This window comes from Elaeis guineensis, chromosome 2 (assembly GCF_000442705.2).
Source record: "Elaeis guineensis isolate ETL-2024a chromosome 2, EG11, whole genome shotgun sequence".
NCBI classification, from domain to species: domain Eukaryota; kingdom Viridiplantae; phylum Streptophyta; class Magnoliopsida; order Arecales; family Arecaceae; genus Elaeis; species Elaeis guineensis.
This window is the reverse complement of record NC_025994.2, coordinates 8,604,699-8,629,619: the sequence shown is the minus strand read 5'-3', so window position 1 is coordinate 8,629,619 and position 24,921 is coordinate 8,604,699. Positions and strand designations below refer to the sequence as shown.

General features: G+C 37.6%; 3 protein-coding genes across 6 annotated transcripts; 2 read left to right on the top strand and 1 right to left on the bottom strand.

Moving 5' to 3' along the window:
• Positions 1 to 822: 822 nt before the first annotated feature.
• Positions 823 to 3,510, top strand: LOC105060835 (uncharacterized). 2 transcript variants are annotated; one of them, XM_010944701.4, is made up of 6 exons: positions 823 to 1,159; positions 1,245 to 1,352; positions 1,452 to 1,579; positions 1,736 to 1,836; positions 2,605 to 2,664; positions 3,257 to 3,510. In XM_010944701.4, the coding sequence occupies exons 1-6, from the start codon at positions 838 to 840 to the stop codon at positions 3,378 to 3,380; spliced, it is 843 nt and encodes a 280-aa protein (XP_010943003.1). In that variant the 5' UTR covers positions 823 to 837; the 3' UTR covers positions 3,381 to 3,510. The 2 variants fall into 2 exon arrangements, with proteins under 2 accessions (XP_010943003.1, XP_010943014.1); XM_010944712.4 differs by having other exon boundaries at positions 3,109 to 3,510.
• A 7,101-nt stretch (positions 3,511 to 10,611) lies between these two features.
• On the bottom strand, positions 10,612 to 11,355 carry LOC105060828 (uncharacterized). Its single transcript, XM_029262062.2, is given in 2 exon segments — positions 10,612 to 11,072; positions 11,075 to 11,355. Coding segments are annotated over 2 exon segments (711 nt in total). The 5' UTR covers positions 11,325 to 11,355.
• Positions 11,356 to 13,965: 2,610 nt separating this feature from the next.
• On the top strand, positions 13,966 to 22,545 carry LOC105060818 (probable methyltransferase PMT28). Of its 3 annotated transcripts, none has more exons than XM_010944662.4 (8): positions 13,966 to 14,774; positions 14,862 to 15,011; positions 15,558 to 15,828; positions 15,921 to 16,013; positions 17,194 to 17,368; positions 17,572 to 17,817; positions 18,018 to 18,212; positions 21,759 to 22,545. In XM_010944662.4, exons 1-8 carry the CDS (start codon positions 14,046 to 14,048, stop codon positions 21,955 to 21,957), a joined length of 2,058 nt encoding a protein of 685 aa, XP_010942964.1. In that variant the 5' UTR covers positions 13,966 to 14,045; the 3' UTR covers positions 21,958 to 22,545. The 3 variants fall into 3 exon arrangements, with proteins under 3 accessions (XP_010942964.1, XP_073107646.1, XP_010942955.1); XM_073251545.1 differs by having other exon boundaries at positions 15,921 to 16,085; positions 21,769 to 22,545; XM_010944653.4 differs by having other exon boundaries at positions 15,921 to 16,085.
• The last annotated feature ends 2,376 nt before the right edge of the window (positions 22,546 to 24,921 follow it).

Sequence of the window (24,921 nt, the reverse complement as noted above, 5' to 3'; positions counted from 1 at the left end):
AAAAATTTTAATATAATTTTTTTTTAAAATTTTTTCCTATGTAACGAAACTAAACAAAATAGAATTAGAGATTTAATTGAGAATTGATTAAAAAAAATTTTAAATTTTCAATTCATTTCAAAATACTAATAAAATTAATATTTACAAGTAATGTAAGTCAAGTAGAAATCTCGGCCAATGAACTGGTGGGACCGATTGTTTCTTTTTGCAACCAAACGAACGGACAATGGAGTCAAATACCAACCCAACCAAATGGAGCTTGTTTTCATGTTGCTCTAAGGAGAAATTCTTTGTACATCATGGGCAGCATAAATAATCCATCATGGAGTGCACCGTCTCATCTGATTAGTCCATATAGTCACTACTTTCTAACGCGTATTTAATGTCTGCAGATTGATTTTTTTGTTTAAAATTTTTTGTATGATGAAAATATTTTTATCTTTTAAAAAAAATTATGATATCCTATGATGTAATATAATTCAGGATATCCTGATATGGTTTAAGATATCATAATATGAGAGGAGCATTTTTATCCAACTACTTTCTGTAGATCAATTTTTTTGTTTGAAAATTTTGAGTGATAAAAATATCTCTATTCTTTAAAAAAAAATTATGAGATCCAGTATATATAAAATATTATAATATAAATATAAAATATTATAATTTTTTTTAAAAATTAAAATATTTTTATTATATAAAATTTTTAAATAAAAAAATTAATTTATAAATATTAAATATATATTAAAAAATGCGCAAGGAAGTGCACTCCGTATCGGATTTTCTACACCGCCCCGGTGCGCAAGGAATTTCGCTTGCCACAAGTATTGCTTGCTGCAAATGGTGACAAATACCAGCCCAAAAATGCGGAAAAAACAAAAAAACGAAAGAAACCGCGAAGCAGCATCAGTGGTCGCCATGGGAGGAGGACGAGGAGTTGATGTTATCCACTCCTGCCCCATTCGACCTCCTCCGTCGCGGCGGTGCCCCGCCAAAAACCCCCTTCCATCCAAAGACGCGAACCCCAGAGAGCTCCAAATCACACATACCCCTCTTTGCTCAAAAGCTCCTCGTCGAGACGCCCTTCTACTTTTCGCCCTCCCCGCTCTCCTTCCCTCCCTCGCGGACTCCTCCTCCGCCGCCGCCTTCTCTCTTGGCATTCGTACGCCTCTTCCACTCCCTCTTCACCGGCAATCCGACATTGATTTTTTGTGTTCTCATTTATTTGTTTATTGCTATAAATGAAGCGGGGCCCAAGGATTGGCTGAGAGATCAGAAGAAGAAGGCGGCCAGGTTCATCTTGGCCCCAATCGAAGACTCCCGCGAGAGCCTCCGCAATGCTTATCTCTTGCTCTGTACTCTCCCTCACTTGTTCTTTTCTTTCTTTCCCTTCTTTCCCCTTTGCCCCCTTTTTTTGCTACCTTTTGGTCCAATTGTTAGATTCTTGAACGCAGCATCGGAAGCCGGATCTCCGGTGGAGGATTCTGGAGAGGTTCGGAGGCTACTGAACTTGGCGGTGAAGGATTGTGTTCCACAGCGGAGGAGTTCCCTTGTCGAATTCCAATCCCGAACTGGAGTGGAGGTGTGAATTCAGTTGTTTTATTTACTGTGGTAGAAGGAAATGGACAGTGATGACATCTAGAAACTATGTTGATGTTTTGTTGTAGGAACCGAATATGTCTTGTTAAGTTAATGTTTTGACAGTGGGAAAGTTTGTTTAGAAATTGATGTCATGCAGGTGTGCACATTCCGTTTGCTTGTGAAGAATGCGGCTTCTTTGCTTGATAAAGGCGATCCGGTAAAATTGGATGTAGAGGCTATGCTCAATGATCTTATAAGGTAGCTGAATTTGTCCTGTATTAATATTGATCATAAATTGCTAGAAAAAAGACAAACTTACTTGTTGTTAAACAGGGATTGAATTCTTTGGTCATGAATTGGATTGAAGTAGATGATGTGGAAGAAGTAATGACATTAAGCATATTGATTTTGGAAATTGAATTTCAAAATGAGTACACATGTGCTATGGAGAACATAATTGTAAACTTCTAATAGATGAGAAAATGACAAAAAGTTAATTGCGACGATAAACATAGTTTTTTAAAAAACGTGACTCATGAATTACTTATCCGGTCCATTTTGCATAATCTGATTGATCTCTATTTGAATTTATGTAAATTTCATATTTTCTACACTACTTCCAGAATGCAATTATCACATAGGCAACCATGTCATAAGACTATTGATAAATCAAACAAGGTATTTGGTCCAAATTTTGCCTCAAGTAGAACTGCAACTATGTTGTTTTGTGGTCCAACCTTGTGCAACATAGCATCTATTATTTCCATCAATAATAATTAATAACATCAGACTTTTATGAAGTGGAAACTAGAACTTATCCTTTTCCCTTTATCATTTTAACATGTAACTAACATGCCTTCATAGTCATCAGAATTAATGATTTTAGTTAAGCCCTTAATGGTCTGGGAGGCAAGCATTATATTTAGTGTTCAGATGAACTTACAGTGATAATCTAGCTTGTTCTTGTACATCTCTATGTTAAATTATATTATCATAAATGTTATCTTTATATCTCTGTCATTGCAGATCATTTTCCTTGCTTGGCAGTGTCATTGACAGCAGCAACTTCGAGTTCACAACTGATAGGTATGTCATGTTTCCAAATGAATAGAACCACTGTTTACATTTTTGCTTCTGAGGAATCAGTCATCGATGGTCCTGTCTGGATCATATTAGTAATTTAGTGTATAGCATTAACAAGCATGACAACTCTGCCACAACTTGGCTTGTGGAAGGCACCAGCATCATAAGATGAGTTCACTTGGTCGATTTTAAATTTAAATCTTTTGTTGATTCCTGATTGATTGTAATCCTTCTAGCACGTTTAGCTTTTCTGGTATTTCATGCATGCTCACAGATACTGCTATTACATCATGCATTTCCCCCTCCTGTGTTCCCTCTCATGCTACAAGTTGTTTTCTAGACGAATGTATTTATTAGCTTCGAATTCATAGTCAGCTTATGATTTATTTCTGAACTTTCTGCCTTAAAAAGATGGATTCATATGTATAAACATTTTCTGTGCTGCAGACAAAAGGTGAAAGATGGGTTAATGGATACAATTTCTTCACTTGATAGATTTGAGCAGGGAATTAAGAACTGCTTAGGCGTCTGATCATTGCATAATTGAGACTCATCTATGGTGCCTTGCGTGCTCAGTTTTATTTTTGTCTGTCAGGGGTCAACCTTGTAAAGTTTCAGGATATGGTGCTAGCTGCATCAAATCAGTTTCTCCATCAGACCTAATCTTCTCTGCCTTCTGCACCAAGCAAGCTCAATATGCTCCAATTGGTCTTGTCTAATTTTTTATTTTATTTTGTTTTGTTCCTGGCAAATTTTATACTAGTATTGTAGAATGTCTATTTTTGTTAAAATTCTCATATATGACTGTCCCCTTTATTCTGATGAATGATGAGATTTGTTGAAGACGTCTCTGCTGTGCTTTTCAAGTCAAAGTACCAAGAAGATTTGGCAACCTTCTTTGTGAAAGATATTGTAATTACTTTGGCTTGTGTGCTAGTTGTTCAACGTTATGAGTTTTTGATTCTAGTTTTGGTAGTGTGTGAAATTGGTTTTTCTTTTCCTTTCATCATGACAACATATTGTGTATAAACTAAAAGCCACGGACTATGCTTTCAATGTGAATGAGAGGTTAACACGTGGAATATTTTCTCTAAAAGGAAACCAAGAGGGAAAAGATGATATATCTATATTATAAAGATGTGCCAATTTGGTACTTCTTTCATATTACAAAGAAACCTGCTTTTTTTCCAAAAAGAAAGGTTGACCTTATGTAAGACTAGATGTGCAGAATTGTGTTGAATGTTAATCTTTTCCATAGGTCAATGGCATATTTTGCTTGATCTTGTACCCTTGACCTGACAGGCAAATGTCCTACAAGGCTACAACAATGTTTCATGCTAAATGGTCTTGAACAATATTGTAGCTGCAATATTCCTCAGAGTTTCTTGTTGCAAGAATGCTCTATTGAATCACAAGATAGGTCTCTGGTCTTTCACAAGGCCACACCAAATGGGACAAGCATGAGGAAAAAAATGTAAGGTACACGAAGAAATTTTTTGCCTTTCCTTGGAAATTGGAATTTTATTTGTTTGAGTTGTGAATATAGCATAAGCAGTGATAAGGGGAAAGGTCAATACAAAATTCCTACAGATGGAATTGATGTGAAGCAGATAATAATTGCAGTATGTGCATTTTCACAATCCTGATGGAGTTGGGATGTAGGTTCAAGGATATGAATTATAATACTTAGTGATGTAAAGATCATGGGTGTTAGGCTGGTATTTATTTAGGACAAAGGAAGATAATTTTCTTGTGGCATGTGTGCTTTTGGTTGGACATGAGAAAAGAATAGAGGGGTCATTCAAGCATGACAAAAGCACAAAAGAAATAGGAATTCTACTAGTCCTGCTTGAGCATGTAGTGAGAGATGATGGCAAGGTTTGACGTACCGGTTGGTATCAATACATGCCAACCGTATCATACCGTACTAGTACCAAAGCAATATGTGGTACAGGGGGCATAGTAACACTAGACTGTAATAGATTGGCATCGGGATGGGGTTTGGTACCGTGACAGCAAACCTTGGATGATGATGCCTATGAGAATTCAGAAAACGCTAGGATTGAAATTTAGAATGAGATGAAATATATGTCCTTGAAATTTTAGTGACATGTCTTATTTAAGAGAAAAATGAACAATTAGTAAACTTTAAGAATTGTAGATTATTTTTTCTATGGCAACCGTATGACCAATAGGGATGGTAATTTATTCCGCTCCATTGGATATCCAATCGGACCCAAATGGGACAAGTTTTGTCTGACTAGTTTAGAGTTGGTGGCAAGGATGATTCTTCATTCTAAAACCAGCAGCAGATCTGGGATGGATGTGGATAGTGGTAATGCCCACCCCGAACCCGACTTAATTATATATAAACCTTGATGATTATGGAGATAAAGGAGAAGAAAGTATTGTGATCAATCACAAAAAAGATTAATCATATAGAAAGCTACAAGGTACATGCTTAATTGTCCCCTTTTTTTAGTTGATTGCTTTTCTTAGTTTAAGAGACATTTGACTTCCTAAAGAACAACATTTCTGTTTGTTGTTTCTCTTATTGTTGAAAACTTGGTTTGCTATGTTCCACATCTTCAACTCTAATTTTGTTTAATGGTACGTCAAGTACTGAGATTTATTTTTATTGTTATTTAGTTGTTTGATTTGCATCCGAAAAAAATGATTTTTATAGCTTTATCCGCCTTGCCTAACTCTATTTGCCCCACGCTATCGTGAGGCGGATACAAGGCAGGTATGGATATGTGGTTCCTAACTGTGTGATAGGGTAGAGTAACAGCCTATGCGACCAATACATTCCGTATTGCCACCTCTAATGGTTAGTGATATGCGAAGATTGTAAAGTTTAGCAGATAAAGAGAGATGCAAGCAATGGTCCCTTTATGATGAAGTTCAGACCCAACATGGCTTGGAAGTTAAAGAAGATGCCCAAACTATGGGCTTTGGGTGCATGAGGGGATACAATGTTGGATCCAGACCATGTGGAACCCATTTGGCACCAACAAATAAGGTGTCACATCAGACCCCTGACTTATAAGTATCTAAAAGCTTAAATTTTGTGGATATAGCATAATAAAATGCATCATAGCTCCTATTGTCTTCATAAGACTGTTGCCATGCACATCATTTCTAAAATAGCCTCACTGAGACTAGTGTAATTGGATTTTTTAATGTTAGACCACTTCAATAGAGTCTATCATTGAGTTAGCTCTCGGATGCAACCTAGTATTGTTACATTGGATGTGGGACAAGGAAATTTTGGCCAAAATATTATACTTGTGTTATGCTGACAGCCAGAATCAAACTTGTCAGAAGCTTTAGACAGCATAAATGTTGCCTTCAATACTCTAGGACCCATTATTTAAGTCCTAAATTTTGATGGCCATGCATAGCTGGTAGAAGCTTTTGATGGCCGAGAATTAGTAGTTAAAAATCTCATACTATCATAAGTTACTTCAAGGTTTGCTGAATTGGACCAAACTAGGTGGTACAATCATACCGATTCGGTACCAATACATAGTACAGGGTATGTGTCAACATTCGGTATGCCAAACCGGCCTCATAAGGGCACAGTAACAGGTTGGCACTAGTACGGGGCCTGATATCGAGACAGCGAATCTTGATGTACTTTATTCAATTTGAGTCGATTTAGCCTTTCCTTGCATAATATTTTGAACAAGGTTCGCTGTACCGGTACCGGACGGCGTGCCGGTGCCGAATTGGTCGTACCGTATCATACCGACATACGGTACGTCGAGACGTACTGGTCTGGTACCGGTACACAATATTTTTTCGATTTTCAAATTTTTTTTTTGAATTTTTGAAGTTAATAATTGATAAATACAATCTCAATATGGCATTATATTGCATATTATTGACATATTTGGGTTCAATTTGGAGTTAGGTTGCGGTACAAAGACTTTTGATCCAAAATTTCAAACATATATTTATTTACATTATATTTTAACTATGTCATCTTAAAACTAAAGAAAAAATATATAAAATATGCATTAAAATGTATCTAAATATTTAAGTACAAAGCGCAATAACTGATATACGAACTTTAAGATGTACTCTGCATTTAATTTCTTATCGAGTGTTTGTGACGCTCGTAGATGTCTGGATCATCAACATAGTCTGAAGGGATATCAGTCCAACCCTCTAGCCAAGCTACATCGTACTCTCGAATATTCATCATCCCATAAAGCATCCTCTCTGGATTGTAAGACATCTCAAACCTCTCGCTAAAATTCTGACTCTCCCAAACTCTAATTTTTTTCCTAAAATTTAATTTTTTTTAATTTTTAAATAAATAAATATTTAAAAATATTTAAAAAATATATAATTAACGAAAATTAATAATTTTGGTGTCATCGTGTAGATCTTCCAAAGATCTATCACATATAATTAAATCATACCAAAATCATAAGATTTTGGCATGATTTTTTTCTATTTTTATTTTACCTCATTTTTATTCTATTTCTAACAATAAAAATAAAAAAAATATTGACTAACAAAATAACAGATTATCTTACCTCCGGTCAAAGATCAGCCTCTTCTCAAATCACTCCAATTTCACGAAATTTTGTTTTCTTTTCTAATTTTTTGGAGGTCTCAATGATTAAGTTGCCCATGGCCATGGGTGTTCTCTGAGAACTCTCAGAGAACACCGAAGGCCTGGTGCTTATTAAAGCACCAGGCCCTCCCCACCATGTGAAGTGGGCCACGCCCATTTCTCTCCCCCCTCCCTCCCCCCAACCACGTGAAAAGGCCCCTACCTTCCCCTCTCCCCCATGTGAAATGGTCTCCTGGGCGGTACGATTCGGTTCACCCCGAACCGACGGCGAACCGAGCCGTACCACCTGGTTCCGGGCGGTATGGGCTCGAACCGCACCGAACCGGGCGGTTCGGTGCGGTTCGGGGTCGTTTTCCGAAAAACAGGCCCGAACCGGACCGGTAAGGGACTGGTCCGGCTCGGTACGCCCCGTACCGGGCGGTTCGGCCCGGTACGGCAAACCATGTTTCGAAGTTCTGCCAGATTTTAAAAGCACCAACAAGGCCTACTGGATGTAAGGGGTCCTAGAACCTACAAATATTCTATTTCTACATGTAGCTCATTTTTGCTTGCAAAATGTTGATTAATAAATTATTTGAGTTTTCCTTCATCGAGTTTTTCAGTGTGGTGCTGACTCTCCATGCAACTCAATGGTGTTGACTCTGTATCTGTGAGAGACAAACCTAGTACTAATGCCTAAGCAATCTCATGTAGTGCACGGTGCTTTGTATTATGAAGTGAGTGTCATTCAGCTGTGCCAATTCTAATTGAAGAACGAGATATGGAGTGAGAGCCTTGGCATGCCGACTCTCTTGGGTGGTCCTCTCCTTTACTTTGTACTGTTATTTATGCTTCTGTGTACCCATTTTATTTTGCTTCTGCCTCTTTATATCACTTTTGTAAACCCCATCTTCTTGCTATTGCTCTGAAAAATTTGCTGAACAGGGGAACCCACTTGTCGCCTGTATCAAATTTGGTATTAGAGGAAGTTTGTTCTTGTATCAACTCTAGTTTCTGCATTAAACCTTAGCTATCACCTGCAGAGAATTTGAGGTCTTGTGGATTTCTCCAGTTCCTAGCCACTTGATGTTAGACGTTGGGGTTGTCCATCACTTGTGGGCATCCAAACTCACAAGCCTATACCAGTCCTGGACGGCTGGACCTCAGCACAATTTCTTGATCATCAATTGATGTGTACATAAGTTTTGGCAACTAGTAGTTGAATACTTTCTGGAAGATAGTAAGTATATAGAAGAATAGGGCAAATACTTTGTAGAAATTGTTAAATGGCATGCTGGGAACTTACAGGAGGATCGCTATAACGAATACAGAACTTAAGGAGATTCTATGATCAAAGTTCACTCCAACAGATGGTAAGAAAATTGTCTTGATGAAATGGAATGTCGTTTGAGATTTTGAACTTTGGCAAGTTTTACAACAGACCAAGTTTGAGGTAGGCGAGCAATGTTTTTAGTTAGATATTGAAGGCTGGAAGGATTCCAAATGTATGACGATTATTATCGGACAGGTGATAACACGGGGCTCCTATGTAATTGCATCTAGTGGAATCCAATCAGTCATTGCAGTATTGCACCAAGATGTGAAAAGAGGGAGTTGAACAAAGATCTTGATGGTTAACATTGATTTCAAAATAGCATCTGGGTCTATGCTAGAGCCTAGAAAGGCTTACCATTGAGGCTTCTTACTTGGGCAGTTGAAAGGGCAAGTTAAAGAATTTGCATCAAGGCAGTGAACAGATGGTTTGATGAAGGTTAGGTGCATAGTTTATTGAAAAATTAGCTTCTGATTATGATTTATAGCTCCAAACCTGTGTACACTTGTTTTAATGCTTAAGCTGGTAGGGTTCTCATGACCTCAGGAGCTGCAGCTATCCAGTATTTACCAGTTGAGCTATGAGGTAATAAAACAGTTCCTAAAATCTCCTTATGAACTGGCAGAAAATGCTGACTTGCTATTTTGCAACTCAGAAAAGGCAATTAGTATAACAGTGTGATTTCTGGAACTGTTAAATGGAGCAACCTCTTCTTTAAAACATCTGAGGCATCAATTTCATTTCCTTTTATATACATTTTAATTGTTGAAAGATTGGAAAAGCAAGAATATTCTTTTGCTAAAAACCAGCATTTGTTGGTCATTTTTGACTCTGCAATCAGAAGCAAATAGATCCTATTGTCAAGTTGCATTATCTGGTTTGCAAAATTTATGTTGGTTCTTGTGCTGTTATTTATTAGTTGCCTACTATTACCAATTACTAATGAAAAATGAAAAGGAAACAATGCTACCATCCTTGCTAACAGAGGCCTGAGAAACAGTTAACTGTATCTGTTTGATTCATATATAAGAAGTTCATACTTTTTTATAAGTTATAAATACTCTCTGTCTGCTGGTACAATGCATGCATATCAGTTTTCTAAGCTAAGATGTTACCTTTTGGGTTCAATGTATTAGCATGCATAAACCATGCAGCTTTGCCATGACAGTGCACACAAGCACCAGCAGATGCTATATAGAAATTCCAAACCCTTGGGATTCAAATGTAGCAACTTTATCCAGGGAAGTTCCAGCTTCTCTCAGCAGTTTTACTCAGAATTTGCATGGTCTTCTTTACTTGCATTATGCATGTCGGTTACTGCATTATATAGATGTTAGCCATTTGTTGGCTGAACACCATCCAGGATTTGTTTCTTTTGATAATTTGGCAGGACTATCTGATTGGTCTTGGCCATTACTTTGTGTACAACTCACGTTAGGAGTTGCATATATGGGATGCCACCACATGCACATTTTGCATCCCTTGGTTTGAATCTTCCTTTCTGAGAACCGTTCAGGATAAATTATCATCTGAAGCACGGTGAACAATTAATTTTTGCCATAAGCCAAGTTGTGTAGATTGAAGAGCATCTATGCACACATGTATAGATTAAGCAAAGATAACGGTCTTATATGTATTAGTTTTAAAGATAGGTAGGAATGCTGTGATTACAATATACTGAAATGCTGTAGATCTGTCTTTTATGATTGTTTATAATAATGCTGTTGCACTCTGCAAGCTTCTATCCCACATTTTTTGCCACTGCACAGAATCATTGCTCTGTTTCTCACCACCTTCAGTTTAGCTTGTGATGGAGTATGAGATTCCTTCCATTCAATTGAGCAAGTTCCTTGCTGTCATGCCTGAAGAGACTTCTTTGGTAGCTGCTCATTTTGATTTGCTAAGTTCTATTGTATTTTTTTTATTAATTGCAGATATAATTCTAAAAGTAATTAATAAAAAAAAAAACTCCAAAGCTTAGATAGTGCTACTTGGTACAGCATAAGAGATAAATATCAAGAATACTATAAAAAGATTCATGATTATATTATCAGTGAATCATGGCACGCTGAGGAAAGAAGCTATCTTTATTGTCCAAAAAAAAAAGAGCTCTGCTGCCAACTATAATCATTACAATTTCCTCCTCTTGAGGTGAGGCTTCCACTAGATACAAACGCCAGCAGGGTGTTCCATCCTCTGGATGGGTCTGCAGGGATCTGGGTAGGTTCCTTATCTTGTTGAACAGGTTCTGGTGTTCATGCAGCAATCCAAAATGGGCATCAGGATCGCCTATCTGTGAAAGCTTAACATTGGAAAACCTAAGAGTAGGCAACAGATGATCTGGCCAGACACTGTAAAAATGGAAGATGGAACAGTAGAGCGAGACAGAGGATTTGTTCATGAAGTCGGCACGGAGGATCGTTGGAGTCGAGGCACAGTTTGCAGCTGTAGACTGAAGGACCTGCATGGCATGGAGATGTGGAAGTTAATATAGGATACTTTCAAGCAACCGTCTCTCTCAGGAACAAACCCAGACCTCTGGAGCTTCTCAAATCTGTCACCATCTTTAATGTCGCCAGCCACTCTGATCAAAGACTTTGCTGTTATCGCAATCTACTGGTGCTCTGCTGATCTAATAGCTTCTTGTATAAGAGCAGCTTTCACTTGCGAGAGGTTGGGGAAGTCTACTTCAAAGACACTGCATTCTTTCAGGCAGCTTAGGCGGTAAGCTGTTGCATCTATTCCTGTAAGGTAACCGTCCATTCTGAAATTTTGATTGTTATGGTTTTATGCATTGAATATAGTGGAGGCAAATTAGTTTACAGAGCAGGCACTGACCTGCACCAAGAAGAACGACCTGTGCTCTTCAGTCTTCAAAAAAGTTTGTCGCAGCTTCAATCCTGGATCAAACCACAAGGTTCAGACAGCTAGCATCACACCCGAAACTTCCCGAGCATTGCCAAGCTGGTCTTTTCTCATCTTCTCATGAGGGCTTCGGAGGAAGCTCTCCCCTGCGAGGATTTCAGCCACTGGATTGTGGATGACATGATTCCACAAGGCTCGTCCTGCTGCAATCTGGCACGTGGAGAGTTGGACTGGATCCTATTCATGATCGATAGTTGCATGCAGTGATCAAATTGTCTCAGACATAAGCAGCTCTGGTAACTTGAGCTCCTCCAGCCATACAGAGTTCACTACAGTGCCTCAAAAGTCTTTCCTCTTCTGACATGATCTGGAGAGGACTTCAAAAGCTGTAGAGCAGTAGTAGAGATGTAGGAAGAAGCATGATTTAAAAGTGTTTGGTTTTGTTAGGAGGAGCAGAAATAGATCAGAAAAGAGAGTCACACACCCACGCTTGACAATTTGAAAACAAAATCCCACCCTCTTTTTCGGGAGAAGGAGAAGGTTACACGGTGGTGCATGACCTGCTGGGGATAGATGTGGTACTGTGGATAGAACTCAAGGACTGCAGTCAATCTGGGCCATCCATTAGTTCGTTAAATCTCCTTGATTGGAGATTTACCGATACAGCGTGGGTTTCTTCTATCCATCTCACAATAGGCATTTGAATCTAGTTATATCAAGTGCTTAGCCAGAAAAGAGGAAAGGTGTGACAAACATCTGCATCTTTTGGACTGTTGGAAAGCTTCATTTGGTGCTGGAATTTGCCGTCTTCTGGTTGGTGGCCCCATTATTAACTTATGCAACCCACAGCATAAGATGTTTAAAGAGTAAATGAGAAGTGAACTCTAGAGCAAAGAAAATAACAAAGTATAATTAGTGGTTGGATTAGTGCTTTTGTAAAGATTACACAGGGATCCTAAGTTCTGAGGATGCAAACAGAATAATTTTGTGTCCTATTTTTATTCTAGATGCCATGTTGTATTAATATATTCCTTCCTCAAGTTCGGGGATCAGAGTTTAACCTTCTTGGAGCATTTTTCAATTTCCTTAAGCAAGAACCTGTTTATTTTTATGATCTTTTAGCTGAATTAGACTATTATAGTGAGAGGTGAGTGCTGTGGATGATCCACAACATTTCTTGTCGAGGGCCGGCTTTTTCTATCAATATCATGATAAAATTTTTGCTTAAACTTGGTAAAAAAATAGAGCAGGAAAATTAATTTACAATATTGGCATCAATTTGTCATGTTGTCGATTTTTCTTTAAAATATGAAAATAGAGAAGAAAATATGTTTGCTACTATTTTTTGTTCTTAAAATTAGTTTATGATATTTCTAGAAAAAAAAAAAAAAAGTAAGAGCTAGATTTTTTTTCTTAGGTTTTATAAGTTGTAAGAAAGCAACAATTTATTATAATTGTCACCAGCAACCGCACCACCACCAACCCACCATCATCCCTTTAAGAGCTAATGCTCACTGTCATGCCATCACCATCACCACTTCTTCACGTACGCTAATGGACATCTCAAAATATTTTCAGATAACTTCACATGCCTGACCGTGTAGTTTAGCAAGCTAAAAGCTCTCTATCTATAAAGAAAATGAAAGACTTTATTGTATTTTGATCAGCACAGGAAGTGCAAATGATGAATAAATAACAGCTGTTATATATGTTTTCTTCATCAATATATTTAACAGAAACTAAATTTTAATTACAACAGTCATCAGTTGCTCAGCATCATCAGATTGAAGATAGAAATTATTTAATTCGCAAATAATTAATAAATTACTTATCCCTCAAAAAAAATACTTGTAGATGCCCGACTAGTCAAATGTAGCACTTGTGAACCGCGTCTACTTTGTCGTTATCATTCGTTGGGACATTTCCTTGTTTTCTCGTCATGCCATTAAAGCCAAGATTCACATACCGGATGTATCGTATCATATTTATAATTCTAGCACCTTGAAAAAATGAAATCTAAATACGCCAGAACTACCGGCGCCGGAAGCGGAAGGCTACTTGCCCACAGCCCCGCACGGCAAACCTGCGTGCCCACAGCCCCATACGACAAACCCAAACGGCTACCTTTCGTCGTTTTCTGGCATGATCTTCTCGCTCTCAGGGCTCAAAGCTTGTTCAAACCCCCTCGATGAAGACGAGAAAATAGAAAGAAAACTCATCCTGTTTCGTATGCGGACGACCGTCACGTCCGGCACTTTGGTTTTTCCACTGAGGATGACCCTGGACCAGCCACAGAGCTCACTGGAAGAGAACTTCCCCAACCAAAAAAAACGAAAACAATCCTTCATTAATTCATAAACTACTACATAAACCAAACCCTACGTTTTCTTCTATTTTGCTTTTCTTAATTATCTAAAACAAATCCATATTAAACAAAAGAAATCCATTATTCTTCTAAGTTCCAACCACCATTTGCCAATTCCCCAACTTCCTTTGTACGCTGTGTGGCGCTTCTTTTTCTCCGCTGGAACCACTGATACGTCTCCACCAAACCATTGGCAACCCAATGGGAGACCCTGTCAAATTCACGGAGTTTTTCCTTCTATAGTCGGCGAATTCATGGCCGGGGTTCGGTTGGGGCGGAGCACCAAACGCGTCCCCCTGGTGCTCTGCGCCAAGGTGACGCTGGTGGTACTTCTAGCGATCGGTTTCATCGTTATCCGGTACACCTTCTCCTCCTCCTCCTCCGCCGAGGTCTCCTCCCAGAGGAGCAGCTTCGACGACATCTTCGACCCTGAGAGCTCGCCGGTGGCGAAGGAGGAGGAGGAGGTGGAGGAGAACAAGAAGAGGAATCCGAGCTCGCCGCCGAAAGATGGGAGTGAGAATGGATCGCTGGAGAAGGAAATGAAAGAAGGGGAGATCGAGGAGAAGGCGGCTGCGGCGGCGAAGAACGAGACGAGAGACGCAGAAGGGCAGCAGGAGAACGAGAAGCAAGGGGGAGAGGAGAAGGCGGAGGTGGTGGAAGGGGAGGGAGGGATCGATGAGGACATGGAGGATGGTGTTGATGTGAATACGGAGGTGGAAAAAGTGGATGAGGGGAGGAGTGGGGCGAATGGGAAGGAAAAGAACAAGAAGAAGAAAAAGTTGGGACCTCTGTTCGATCCAGGGGCTCGGTATAATTGGAAGCTTTGTGGTGGCAGGCATGGGCATAACTATATCCCTTGTGTTTATATGGAAGGTGGTCGTCGGCACCATGAAAGGAGCTGCCCGCAGATACCGTTGATGTGCTTGGTTTCTCTTCCTCAGGAGTATAAACCTCCACTGCCTTGGCCGGAAAGAGAATCCAAGGTCCTTTCTTTACTTCATTTGGTAGCTTGTATCGAACTTTTTTCTTCTGAGGTAATGCTGATATTTTCTGCAAATTTGATGCTCCAGATATTTTATAAGGATGTGGCTCACCCAAAGCTCTCTGCATTCATTAAAACTCAAAGTTGGTTAAATTTGTCTGAGGAGTTTTTATTATTTCCTCGGGAGGAATCAGAGTATAAGGGTGGGGCTCAGCGCTATATCAATTCGATTGAAGAGGTAAGAAGCCTTCCTTTTTTTCTATTAGAAGCTAGATTGCATACTTTGAGGTTTAAATTTTCAACATAAGTTTAATGACGTTTCGCTATCCAGATTTAAGCATTAATAGTTCATTAATTTACAACAGTCAAAACCATGTTAGTCATTATGGAATAGGAAACAAATGGACTGATGGCATGATCTCTTGGGCATGTTCCTTACTTATTTGAGCTTTAATTTTGAATAGTCATGTTTATGTCAAAGCCATACTGGACAGTATGCTTGCCAGTCTCTAAAGCATTGATGAACATTAGGATTGACCCGTGCTTTCCTGAATTGGATCTTGAGACCCTATCTGGATGCTGGCAATGCTTATTTAACTTGTTTGCCATCTTGTAGTGTTCTTGGCAAATTGATTTTGTAGTATGAACTGCATATGTTTGCATCTTTGCTTGTTGGAGTGTTTGCTCCTTCTTTACTTGTCCTTCACATCATGGGAATTACCTGGTAATTAATATATTAGGTACTTGTCATGCATAGACTGAAGTGTATCTGTTGCTCTTATAGATGGCACCAGACATTGAATGGGGGAAGAATATTCGCGTAGTATTGGACATTGGATGTACAAGTGCTAGTTTTGGAGCCACTCTTCTTAAGAAAAATGTGATAACTTTGTCTTTGGGATTGATGAATGATCAAATAGATCTAGCGCAACTAGTCCTTGAGCGTGGTATCCCTGCAGTGGTGGGAGATTTGGGATCAAGAAGGCTTCCTTTTCCAAGTGGTGTTTTTGATGCTATTCACTGTGGCAAATGCAATATACCATGGCAGTCTAGTGGTTTGTATTTGGTGCTTGCTTTTCTGATAGAGGCAGAAGACATGGTATCTTGTTGGAATCATTCATATGAGTGTGTATTTTGTGTTCTGTAGGTGGGAGGCTCCTCTTTGAGATGAACAGGATTCTGCGTCCTGGAGGATACTTCATTATATCAACAAAACATGGAGATATCGATAGTGAAGAAGGTACAACTAAACATGTAGATAACAATAGTGAAGAAGGTGCAACAAAACATGGAGATATAGAAACTGGAGAAGGTGGTTTGTCCAACATGCAACCTATCTGTTTCTATATGCTGCCTGATATTAGCGTAGCCAGAAAGGAGGAAAAAGCTAATGACAGTTAGAATTGGAGAAAAAAATAATAGCATTCAGAATTTAGTTCTTTGCACTACATTCTTCTAAGTACAAATCCATGCATATGTCACCTTCTACACAAGTGTAATGCTCATCTTTCTTGTTTGTTCCAACTTTGTCACCTTTGTTTTGGGCAAACCTTGCATTCCTTCCTTTGTCCTGCTCTCTCTAATTAATCTATTAATGAATGGAAGCATTCGTTTCAACCAAATTTGATTTAATTTATCTTATTCTGTCATGCTTCTAAGAATGGTAATATTTGGTATTTATATGCAAATGCTTGTTCTGAGTTTCCTTTTTATTTCAGTAAGGTCTTCGTGTTATGCTGAGCATTTGCACATTCATTGGATAATGTATGTGTAGAAACCAAGAGGGGGAAAAAGAAAGGTGGGTTTTTTCAAGAGTTTCTTGCCCACAGCATGCATCCATTTGTTTGATTTAAATGTGTAATCAACAGTCTTCAGATATAATTCATGGACTAACTTGCTGCTAGATGTCATATGGCCAGCCCCAAAGGTGTATCCCCCTAATCACAGCTATATGTTGAATAGAACAGTTTCGACTGGGAACAATCCTGCACATCTGCACTCCTAACAGTTTTGTCTTATAACTCTGTAAAATCTGCTAAACACCTATAAATTTTAACACCATAAAACAAACACGTGAATCTTACATTTCTGGTCTATTAAGTTCAAATTAGCTGCTTTCGTCACAATTCTGATTAAATGAACGAAAAGAATGAGGTCAATGCCTGTCATGTGCTAAGTTAATTAGCATTTGTACCATCAGTTCTCATCTTTCATAAGCATAGGAGGTGACCAGGGTCTTGGTTCCTCTTCATCTTTGTTCACATCATGTAGAGTTATGAGCTTATATTTGTGTCTGCCATCTTTTTTTTTTTTTTCCTAATGTTTTGTTTTGAGCCAACTGTGTTATAATGGTAGTGGGGGCTTTCTTGAATGCTGCTTTGTTATTCATGTTTTTGTTTTCCTTCCTTTTCCTTTTCCAGGCATGTCAACATTGATGGCATCAATCTGCTGGAATATTCTGGCACACAAAACTGATGAGGTCAGTGAAGTGGGTGTTAGAATATATCAGAGACCAGCATCAAATGATATATATGAGTTACGACGGACTAAAGAACCTCCTTTCTGCAAGGAAGATGACAAAATAGATGCTGCTTGGTAAGCCATAGATAACATGTATCATGGAATAAACTCATTTGTCTTAAGTTTAGGCTGCTTTTGTTTTATTTTATTCCTTTTTTGTTTTTTCGGGCAGGATGGGGTGGGGGGAGAGGGGGTTCTGGTGGATTCTTACCTTCAATGTTACTTTCAGCTTCTCACAAGTGCCTATATATATGAGCAAACCTATTTTGTCTTTTCAGGTATACTCCCATAAAATCATGCTTACATAAAGTTCCATCTGCTATAGAGCAACATGGAACTGATTGGCCTGAGGAATGGCCCAAGAGGCTTGAAACTTTTCCTGAATGGCTGGGTGATTCACGAGAAAAGTTGACTGCAGATCATGAGCACTGGAAGGCTATCATTAACAAATCCTATCTTAATGGGATAGGCATTGATTGGTCTCATATTAGAAATATTATGGATATGAAAGCCATTTATGGAGGGTATGCAGAGCTATCCCTTAAACTAGTATTTAAATTTTTGTTGTTTCTTGTCCTATCAACAAAATGTTTCTGTTTGTGGAATTTTTAGTTATGTTGATTTGATTTCAGAAATGAATTGTTGACTGCCTCTTTTTTGGGGCATGTAGTTACCTGCTATTTCATTGGAAATGAAAAATTAAACTCGTCTACTTGGATTACAGATTTGCTGCAGCCCTTTCATCTCAAAAGGTTTGGGTCATGAATGTAGTTCCTGTGCATTCTCCAAACACTCTTCCTATAATTTATGAGCGTGGACTTCTTGGCATCTACCATGATTGGTGTGAACCATTCAGCACATACCCAAGGTCTTATGATCTTTTGCATGCTGATCATCTGTTCTCACGTCTTAAGAACAGGTATGTATTCACTAATATGCTGGCTGTGTATAATTTTTGTCTTATGGAGTTCTCTTTTGCAATCTTGTCTTGGATAAAGTTCTGGATTCCACATTATCTTGACCACCTATCAAGAATAAGATATATGACGTCAAGAGGCAATATCACTAGTAAAAGCATGGTTGGAGATCTCAATCATAGTTTCTACAAAAAATCTTTATAGAAGCTCTATAAGAATATAAAACATGCGACCTTTGAAGGATGACATTCTGATATGTCATGCACCATAGAGTATGAGGGATGTTTGGTTTGGGAGAGATGGAGCCTATAATGGGAATGGGAATGGGTGACTATCATTTCAACCATTTGGTTGGAGGGAGTCCCATTCCGATTTCGATTCTGATTCCAAAGTGCATCTGGAATGACTCAATCCCTCCGGAACCCAATTCAGACTCTCCTCAGTGGATTCAAATCTCATTCCACTGGAATGAGAATAAAAAAAGAGACCACTGATTGCCCTCATCCTTATCGAGTTTGGCTTATAACCCCAGGATTTGCCTTGATGATTTGGCCTCTATTGCATGCTCATATTCACCTGCACCAATGAGGGTCTCCGAGCTGAAGCTCAGGTAGAGCAAAAATGGTAGCTGAGGGGCGGAAGAGAGGAGGCGGAGGTAGGTGATGAGGCCTCTAGAGGCAATGGGCAGAGGAGAGCTTTGGGCTAGAGGAGAAAGATGTGGGAGGTGAGGGGAGTGGAGGTGGGTGATGAGGCCTTTAGAGGCGGTGGACATGGCGGCAGTGAAGGAGAGCTCAGGGAGAGGAGAGAGAGGATAGAGATGTGGGGGGCAAGGGGAGCGGAGGCTTGCAATGAGGCCTTTGGAGGTGGCGGGCATGGTGGTGGGTGGAGGAGAGCTCGGGGAGGGAAGAGAGAGATGTGGGGGGCGAGGGGATTGGAGGCAGGCGATGAGGCCTCTAGAGGTGGCAGACATGGCAAAAAAAGATCAATCACTCTTTCATGCGAAAGATACAACCCGGACCCTTCTTATGGATAAATTCTTTTTAGTAGGCCATTCCATGAAAGTACAAGAACTTGATTAGTCTGTTTGGTCCAAAATCTTAACAATTCTAACTCCGATATTATGTGTAGTTTATTGCTCAATTTTTTTTTGCAAAAATTGCTACTCAAATTAATTATGCAAAATCAGATAGTGACTTAGGTTGATTGGCCCATCTGAAATTGCTTTAGAGACAGATCATCATCTTTTATCAAACATGGACTTGAAATAATGAATATGTTGGGTTGCGTATATTATTGATTTTCATGGTTTGCTCAATAAGGCCTCTTGGTCAATTGAGCTTATCCTATTGGTGTTCTCAACTTAATTAAATGCCAACGTGTCAACAATGCATAGGGTCATTTGCCTTGATGTAACATTGTATACCAAAAAAAGATAAAAAAAATGATGAAACGCTGTAACCCCATAGTTATTATTATTATTATATTCAACACTTAATATCAATTTTTGAATATTTTTAGCTAAGGATAAAAATGGAAATTTGAGTTGATTTTGATTCCTATCCTTAAATGAACCTAACAACAACAACGAGAATCATCCATTCCGATTCTGATTACAAACCAAATACTTCGGGGAATATAGCCATTCTGATTCCCATTTCAATCCATTCTAATTCTGACTCACGAACCAAACACCCCCTAATTCTCTTATATTTGTGACTTCAAAACATAAAAGTCTGCCTCACAAATGTGCCATGTCAATTTATAGTCTGTAATGCATTACTCTTCTTAGAAAGTGTTGAGCTGTCCTCTTCAACTACCCAAAACCTTTTATTTATTTAGTTTTATATGCATGTCGCTATGCATATATATCTATAAATTCTTGGTCTTTTCTCTATTGATTTTCCTGCACCCTGATTCCTGCCCACGCCTGCCCCCAGCACCCCCCCCCCCAAACAAAAAAAAAGGTGTTTTAATGAATGAGAAAGTCATTTATATGGTTTCATATATGCTATTTTCCTCTATTTCCTTTTAAGGTTTAATGTGCTGGAAGTTTCTTTTTATGGTTTCATAAATGCTATGTCCTTTTGGTAACCCTCTGATGTAGCATTAATCTAGCAAGGCTTTAACCAATCATGCAGTCTGCAGGACCATAACTGGCAGGGCAATAAGCTGTTTAGTTCATCAGAAAATTGTTTCCAAAATGAAATTTTTGGCATACTTTCAGAAAGGAGAAAAATGATAATTAAGAGCAATGAAATGGATATACTTATTTCTGCTTATGTGTTAATGTATGAGTAAATTAGTTCAAGAATTCTTGAGTACTGGTGGTGTGAAAAAGTGAAAAGGTAGTATTATCTTCATTTGAACGAATATAAATTAGAGAAGAAAGAAGATTGGATGAGAAGAAATAGATAATTTAGATTCTTTGAAAGATATGAGAGGATGGGGAGTGGCCTGTTAAATTACTATGAGATTAATTTTGTGGGGCTACTTTGGACTGGGGTGGTTATGTAATTGCTTTACAGATCATCATGTGATTTCTTGTTTCATTATGATGTGAGTTTTAAGTCATCATCATCTAGGTTATGTGTCATCTGATAGTTCATGTATCCATCTAAGAGCAGGCATCCTGCTTTTGAGCAGTAGTTTCTTTGACTCTATTTTGGAAAGGGGGAGGGAGAAATTTTTTTCTTTCTTCCTTCTTCTTTTTGGTTGTTGCATGGCATGACTCCGAAGTGTTGGGATCTAAGGATTGTCATAGGCATTTGAATTTCTTACAATAATTTTGGAGTATGGTGTGGGCTATAAGCGACTTTTGGATAGTCTTTTAGTTTGTGTAGAGACAGCTGTCCTGTGATAACATGCAACAGTGCATGTATTACAAGGAAAATATGTACGTTGCTGCAAAGAAAAAAAAAAACATTTCTTAAACCAAGTGATTGAAGCTTCAACTAAGGAAAAACTTCGGAGATGATAAAGTTGAGAGCAGCATAGAAGATCTAGGCATAACAACTTTAAGGATGAAATATGAGACACTTGTAGATATTATTTTGGGAATATGTCAAGAGGGTCTTGATGGTTTGTGATGAAAAACAAAAAGCTGATATTTGCCCCTCATGCAAAATTTCAAGTTCTTATTTGCAAAATGCCACCTTGGGTGCATTGCAAGGTGCCAAGTATTTCTTGTAGGAGTCATTGGTGTGATCATGTGATGGTTTGCACTCTATTTGCAGAAGCAGACCACATTGTCAACAAGTATATATGGTGGATCCACAGAAGGATAATTGCCAAGTTGTTTAGTGGGTTTCTGAAATATTTATTTGTATGCTGTAGCATAGTTTCTAATGTAGTGGTAAAAAGTGCATCATGTGAAGTTTTTGGATGCAACTTTGTTGAATTCTTGGTCAAGTATGAGCTTGAGTATTCATTAAAAGGTGCTTACGTTTTCTTTGAGTTTGTTAATCTGCAAGTTAGCATTTGCTTTAGCTACAGCAGTGGTTGATATGAGGTATTGATTATGCCAATTTTACTAATTCACCACAATTCAGGTGTAAGCAGCCAGTTGTCGTCGTGGTTGAGATGGATCGAATTCTAAGGCCAGGAGGTTGGGCTATCATCCGCGATAAGTTGGAGATCTTGAATACATTGGAGACAATCCTAAAATCGCTGCACTGGGAAATAAGGATGACTTATGCCAAGGATAAGGAGGGTATTATCTGTGCACAGAAGACAACATGGAGGCCATAAAGCAGCTATTGATCTGATCATGTCTAATCATTAAGTCAATTTTCCTCCATTCTAAGGGAAAAGGCTGGGGTTTGGATTCTGGATTTTTGTTCATCATTGACATGATTCAATTTTGATTCCTTTCTTATGGATTAATGTCATCTCGGTGCCCTTTCAAGTATATGATAACCATTTTCATCGGATGCATTATCGTTCAAGAAAAAGTGGACGGATTTCTGCTTGACTTACAGTTTCCTCTCTTGATTGTTTTGTTCAAATGAAAAACCGAATTTTATTTAGAAGCATTTGATTCCGGGATTACTCAGAAGCATACACAGTTCTGGAGAGTTCTCACTTCAACTGTTCCTCTTTTTAGGCTCACAGTTTTCTAAGCTTGTAAAATGTAGATCTGTGATTGTAATTTGAAACTTAAAAAAAAGCTGTACTTTGGAATGGCTTGAGAGAAAAAAACTATGTTGTTTTACCATTCAACACCGGATAAAATTGTAGAATTGCGATGTACCCTGGACCAGTTTTGAAATGATGATTGATGAGCCTGTGACAGCCAAAAGACATTGTTATCTTTGTGAGACATAAGCGATTATTTTCCTTTCAAGCTTATACATGGCTAAGATCTACTAACCTATAAAAGATAAATGATGGTCAATCATCTCAATGGGTAAACTTTATATATTCTCATGGTTAGATGAGGGTTTTTTTTTTTTTTTTGATAAGAGATGAGAATATTTGATGTACGGCGATAATGGTCAATCATCCTAATGGGTAAACTTTATATATTCTCATGGTTAGATGAAGGTTTTTTTTTTTTTTTTTGGTAAGAGATAAGGAGTGACCAGCGTAGCTACTCTCTTTGAGCGTGACTATGAGGGCCCTACTTCACTGGAGAATGTTGTGCGTGGCAACAATAGTCAATCATCCCAATGGGTAAACTTATTCTTATGGTTAGATGAGGCCCCTTTTCTTTTTCTCTACTTCATTAGAAAATGTTTGATGTGTGGCAACAATGGTCAATCATCCCAATGGGTAAACTTATTACCATGGTTAGATGAGGGGCTTTTTTTCTTTTTTTTTTGGTAAGAAATAAAATATTTAATGCATGGTGACAACAATTAATTCCTGAATGCCACACCATTCAAAAATTAACCCTTCATTTAATCGAATTCCACTGGCTTGTGACGATGAGGCCCTTCAGAAATTGAATAATCTGCACCAAGTTATAAAAACCAAAACTCATTTTTCTTCATGGGACATCTGAATAATGTTATATTGTATTATTTGTACATTATGCTATTTTGATAATCATTATCATAATATTACATAATGCTAATATAATATTATACTATTAATAATATAAGGATATCAATACTAATACGGATATATTGGTAAAAATGTAAATCATCATTTTTGACAATTTCTATGAATGAATTTTCCAAGAATGGAAAAATCATTTCTAGTTTGCACAACTAAACAAGGCTGTACTGAAGAATTGATGCTCTTTTTCAAGCAAATGGAAATGAAAAGAGTGCATGAAGAAAAAAGTTAAAGGATGACCATAATATCTTTAATTGGATGGGATCATAGCACTCCATCTTTCCCTTACATATCAAGTATATTTTGATGGTTTCATAATGGCTATTGTAACATGAATTTGACCAAGCCATCAAATATTTCATACCTACAAAATCCTCTAAACTTTATATTTAATTATCACTTGGTAGAAAATGAATCTTTTGCAATATTGCTTGGTCTAACAAGAAAAAACTAAAAATTAATTGAAGATATACTTGATTAATTTCTAGATATTCCAAATCTTCTTAGATTTTCATGGCAAAATATACCTTAATTTAAGTAGCTCATTTTCTGAATTTACTATTAAATCCTTTTCCTTAAACTATATAAATACCACTTAATTTTCCAATTCTTAGTTTTAATTTAAAAATAACCTTAATAAGATAACTTTGCTATAGATCTAAGATATTTTTAGTAAAATTAGTTAAATTTTAATGTTAAGATATATGAACTATTGGATTTCTATAAAGGAAAGAACTGTTGGATTTCAAGAGAAAATTCAAATAAACAAGAAAGAAAGAATTCAAAAACTTTGATAAATAAAATATATTTCTTCAGACCTAGCAGTGAATGATCAGTATGGAAGCAATATTTTTTATACAGCTTGGACCATATAGAGTTTTAAAATTAATTACATATTTCAGGGTCTTCAACACAACCCCATTAAAGTTTTTCTTATAGTACATCATCTGATATAAGAGTTTATCCAAACATCTAATATATATATATATATATATATATATATATATATATATATATGAATATAGAAATTAAGAGAAAATAAAGCAGTCAATTAGGCTATTCATATCAGTAGTAAATTCTCATCTACGAATGTCATGTAAATTAAAAATAATTTTCAATATGCTACGTATCTGATCTCTCTTATCTAATAATCATTTCAGCATTAAATGAAAATATTATGTCATTAATATATTGAATTAAAATTCATGTATATATATATATATATATATATATATATATATATATATATATATAATTATGTTATTAAAAACTGTTGTTATTGATATTAGAAATATGAATGAACTTATGTTACTATTCATAAAAAATATTTTTTAATAAATGATCAATTCTATGACGTAGAACCGTACCCAATGCATGGGCTCACAACTAGTTGATAGATAATTAGAATACCAAGGAGATGCAATCCTGGATGTCCCTAGCTCTGTGAGCTTCACTTATCTTCTTTCTAGATTGGTGTTTGGATGCCTCCATCCTACAGTATGATTAAAATTAATTTTGATGCACCATTGACAGATGGCCTAATTGGATTATCTAATCAGAGATGATTATGGTGTTGCACGTTCTGCTTGGTCTTTTCCCTCGGTTGTATCTTCTATGTCAGAGGCAGATCTCCAGGCAGCTTGGAAGTGATTA

Excerpts from the sequence above, each read along its gene's own strand:
- LOC105060835 (XM_010944701.4), top strand. The coding sequence starts at position 838 with ATGGTGACAAATACCAGCCCAAAAATGCGGAAAAAACAAAAAAACGAA. Across the intron at positions 1,353-1,451 it reads CAATGCTTATCTCTTGCTCT|CATCGGAAGCCGGATCTCCG; the intron begins GTACTCTCCCTC and ends TCTTGAACGCAG. Across the intron at positions 1,837-2,604 it reads ATGCTCAATGATCTTATAAG|ATCATTTTCCTTGCTTGGCA; the intron begins GTAGCTGAATTT and ends CTGTCATTGCAG.
- LOC105060818 (XM_010944653.4), top strand. The coding sequence starts at position 14,046 with ATGGCCGGGGTTCGGTTGGGGCGGAGCACCAAACGCGTCCCCCTGGTG. Across the intron at positions 16,086-17,193 it reads AGATATAGAAACTGGAGAAG|GCATGTCAACATTGATGGCA; the intron begins GTGGTTTGTCCA and ends TTCCTTTTCCAG. Across the intron at positions 18,213-21,758 it reads TTCTCACGTCTTAAGAACAG|GTGTAAGCAGCCAGTTGTCG; the intron begins GTATGTATTCAC and ends ACCACAATTCAG.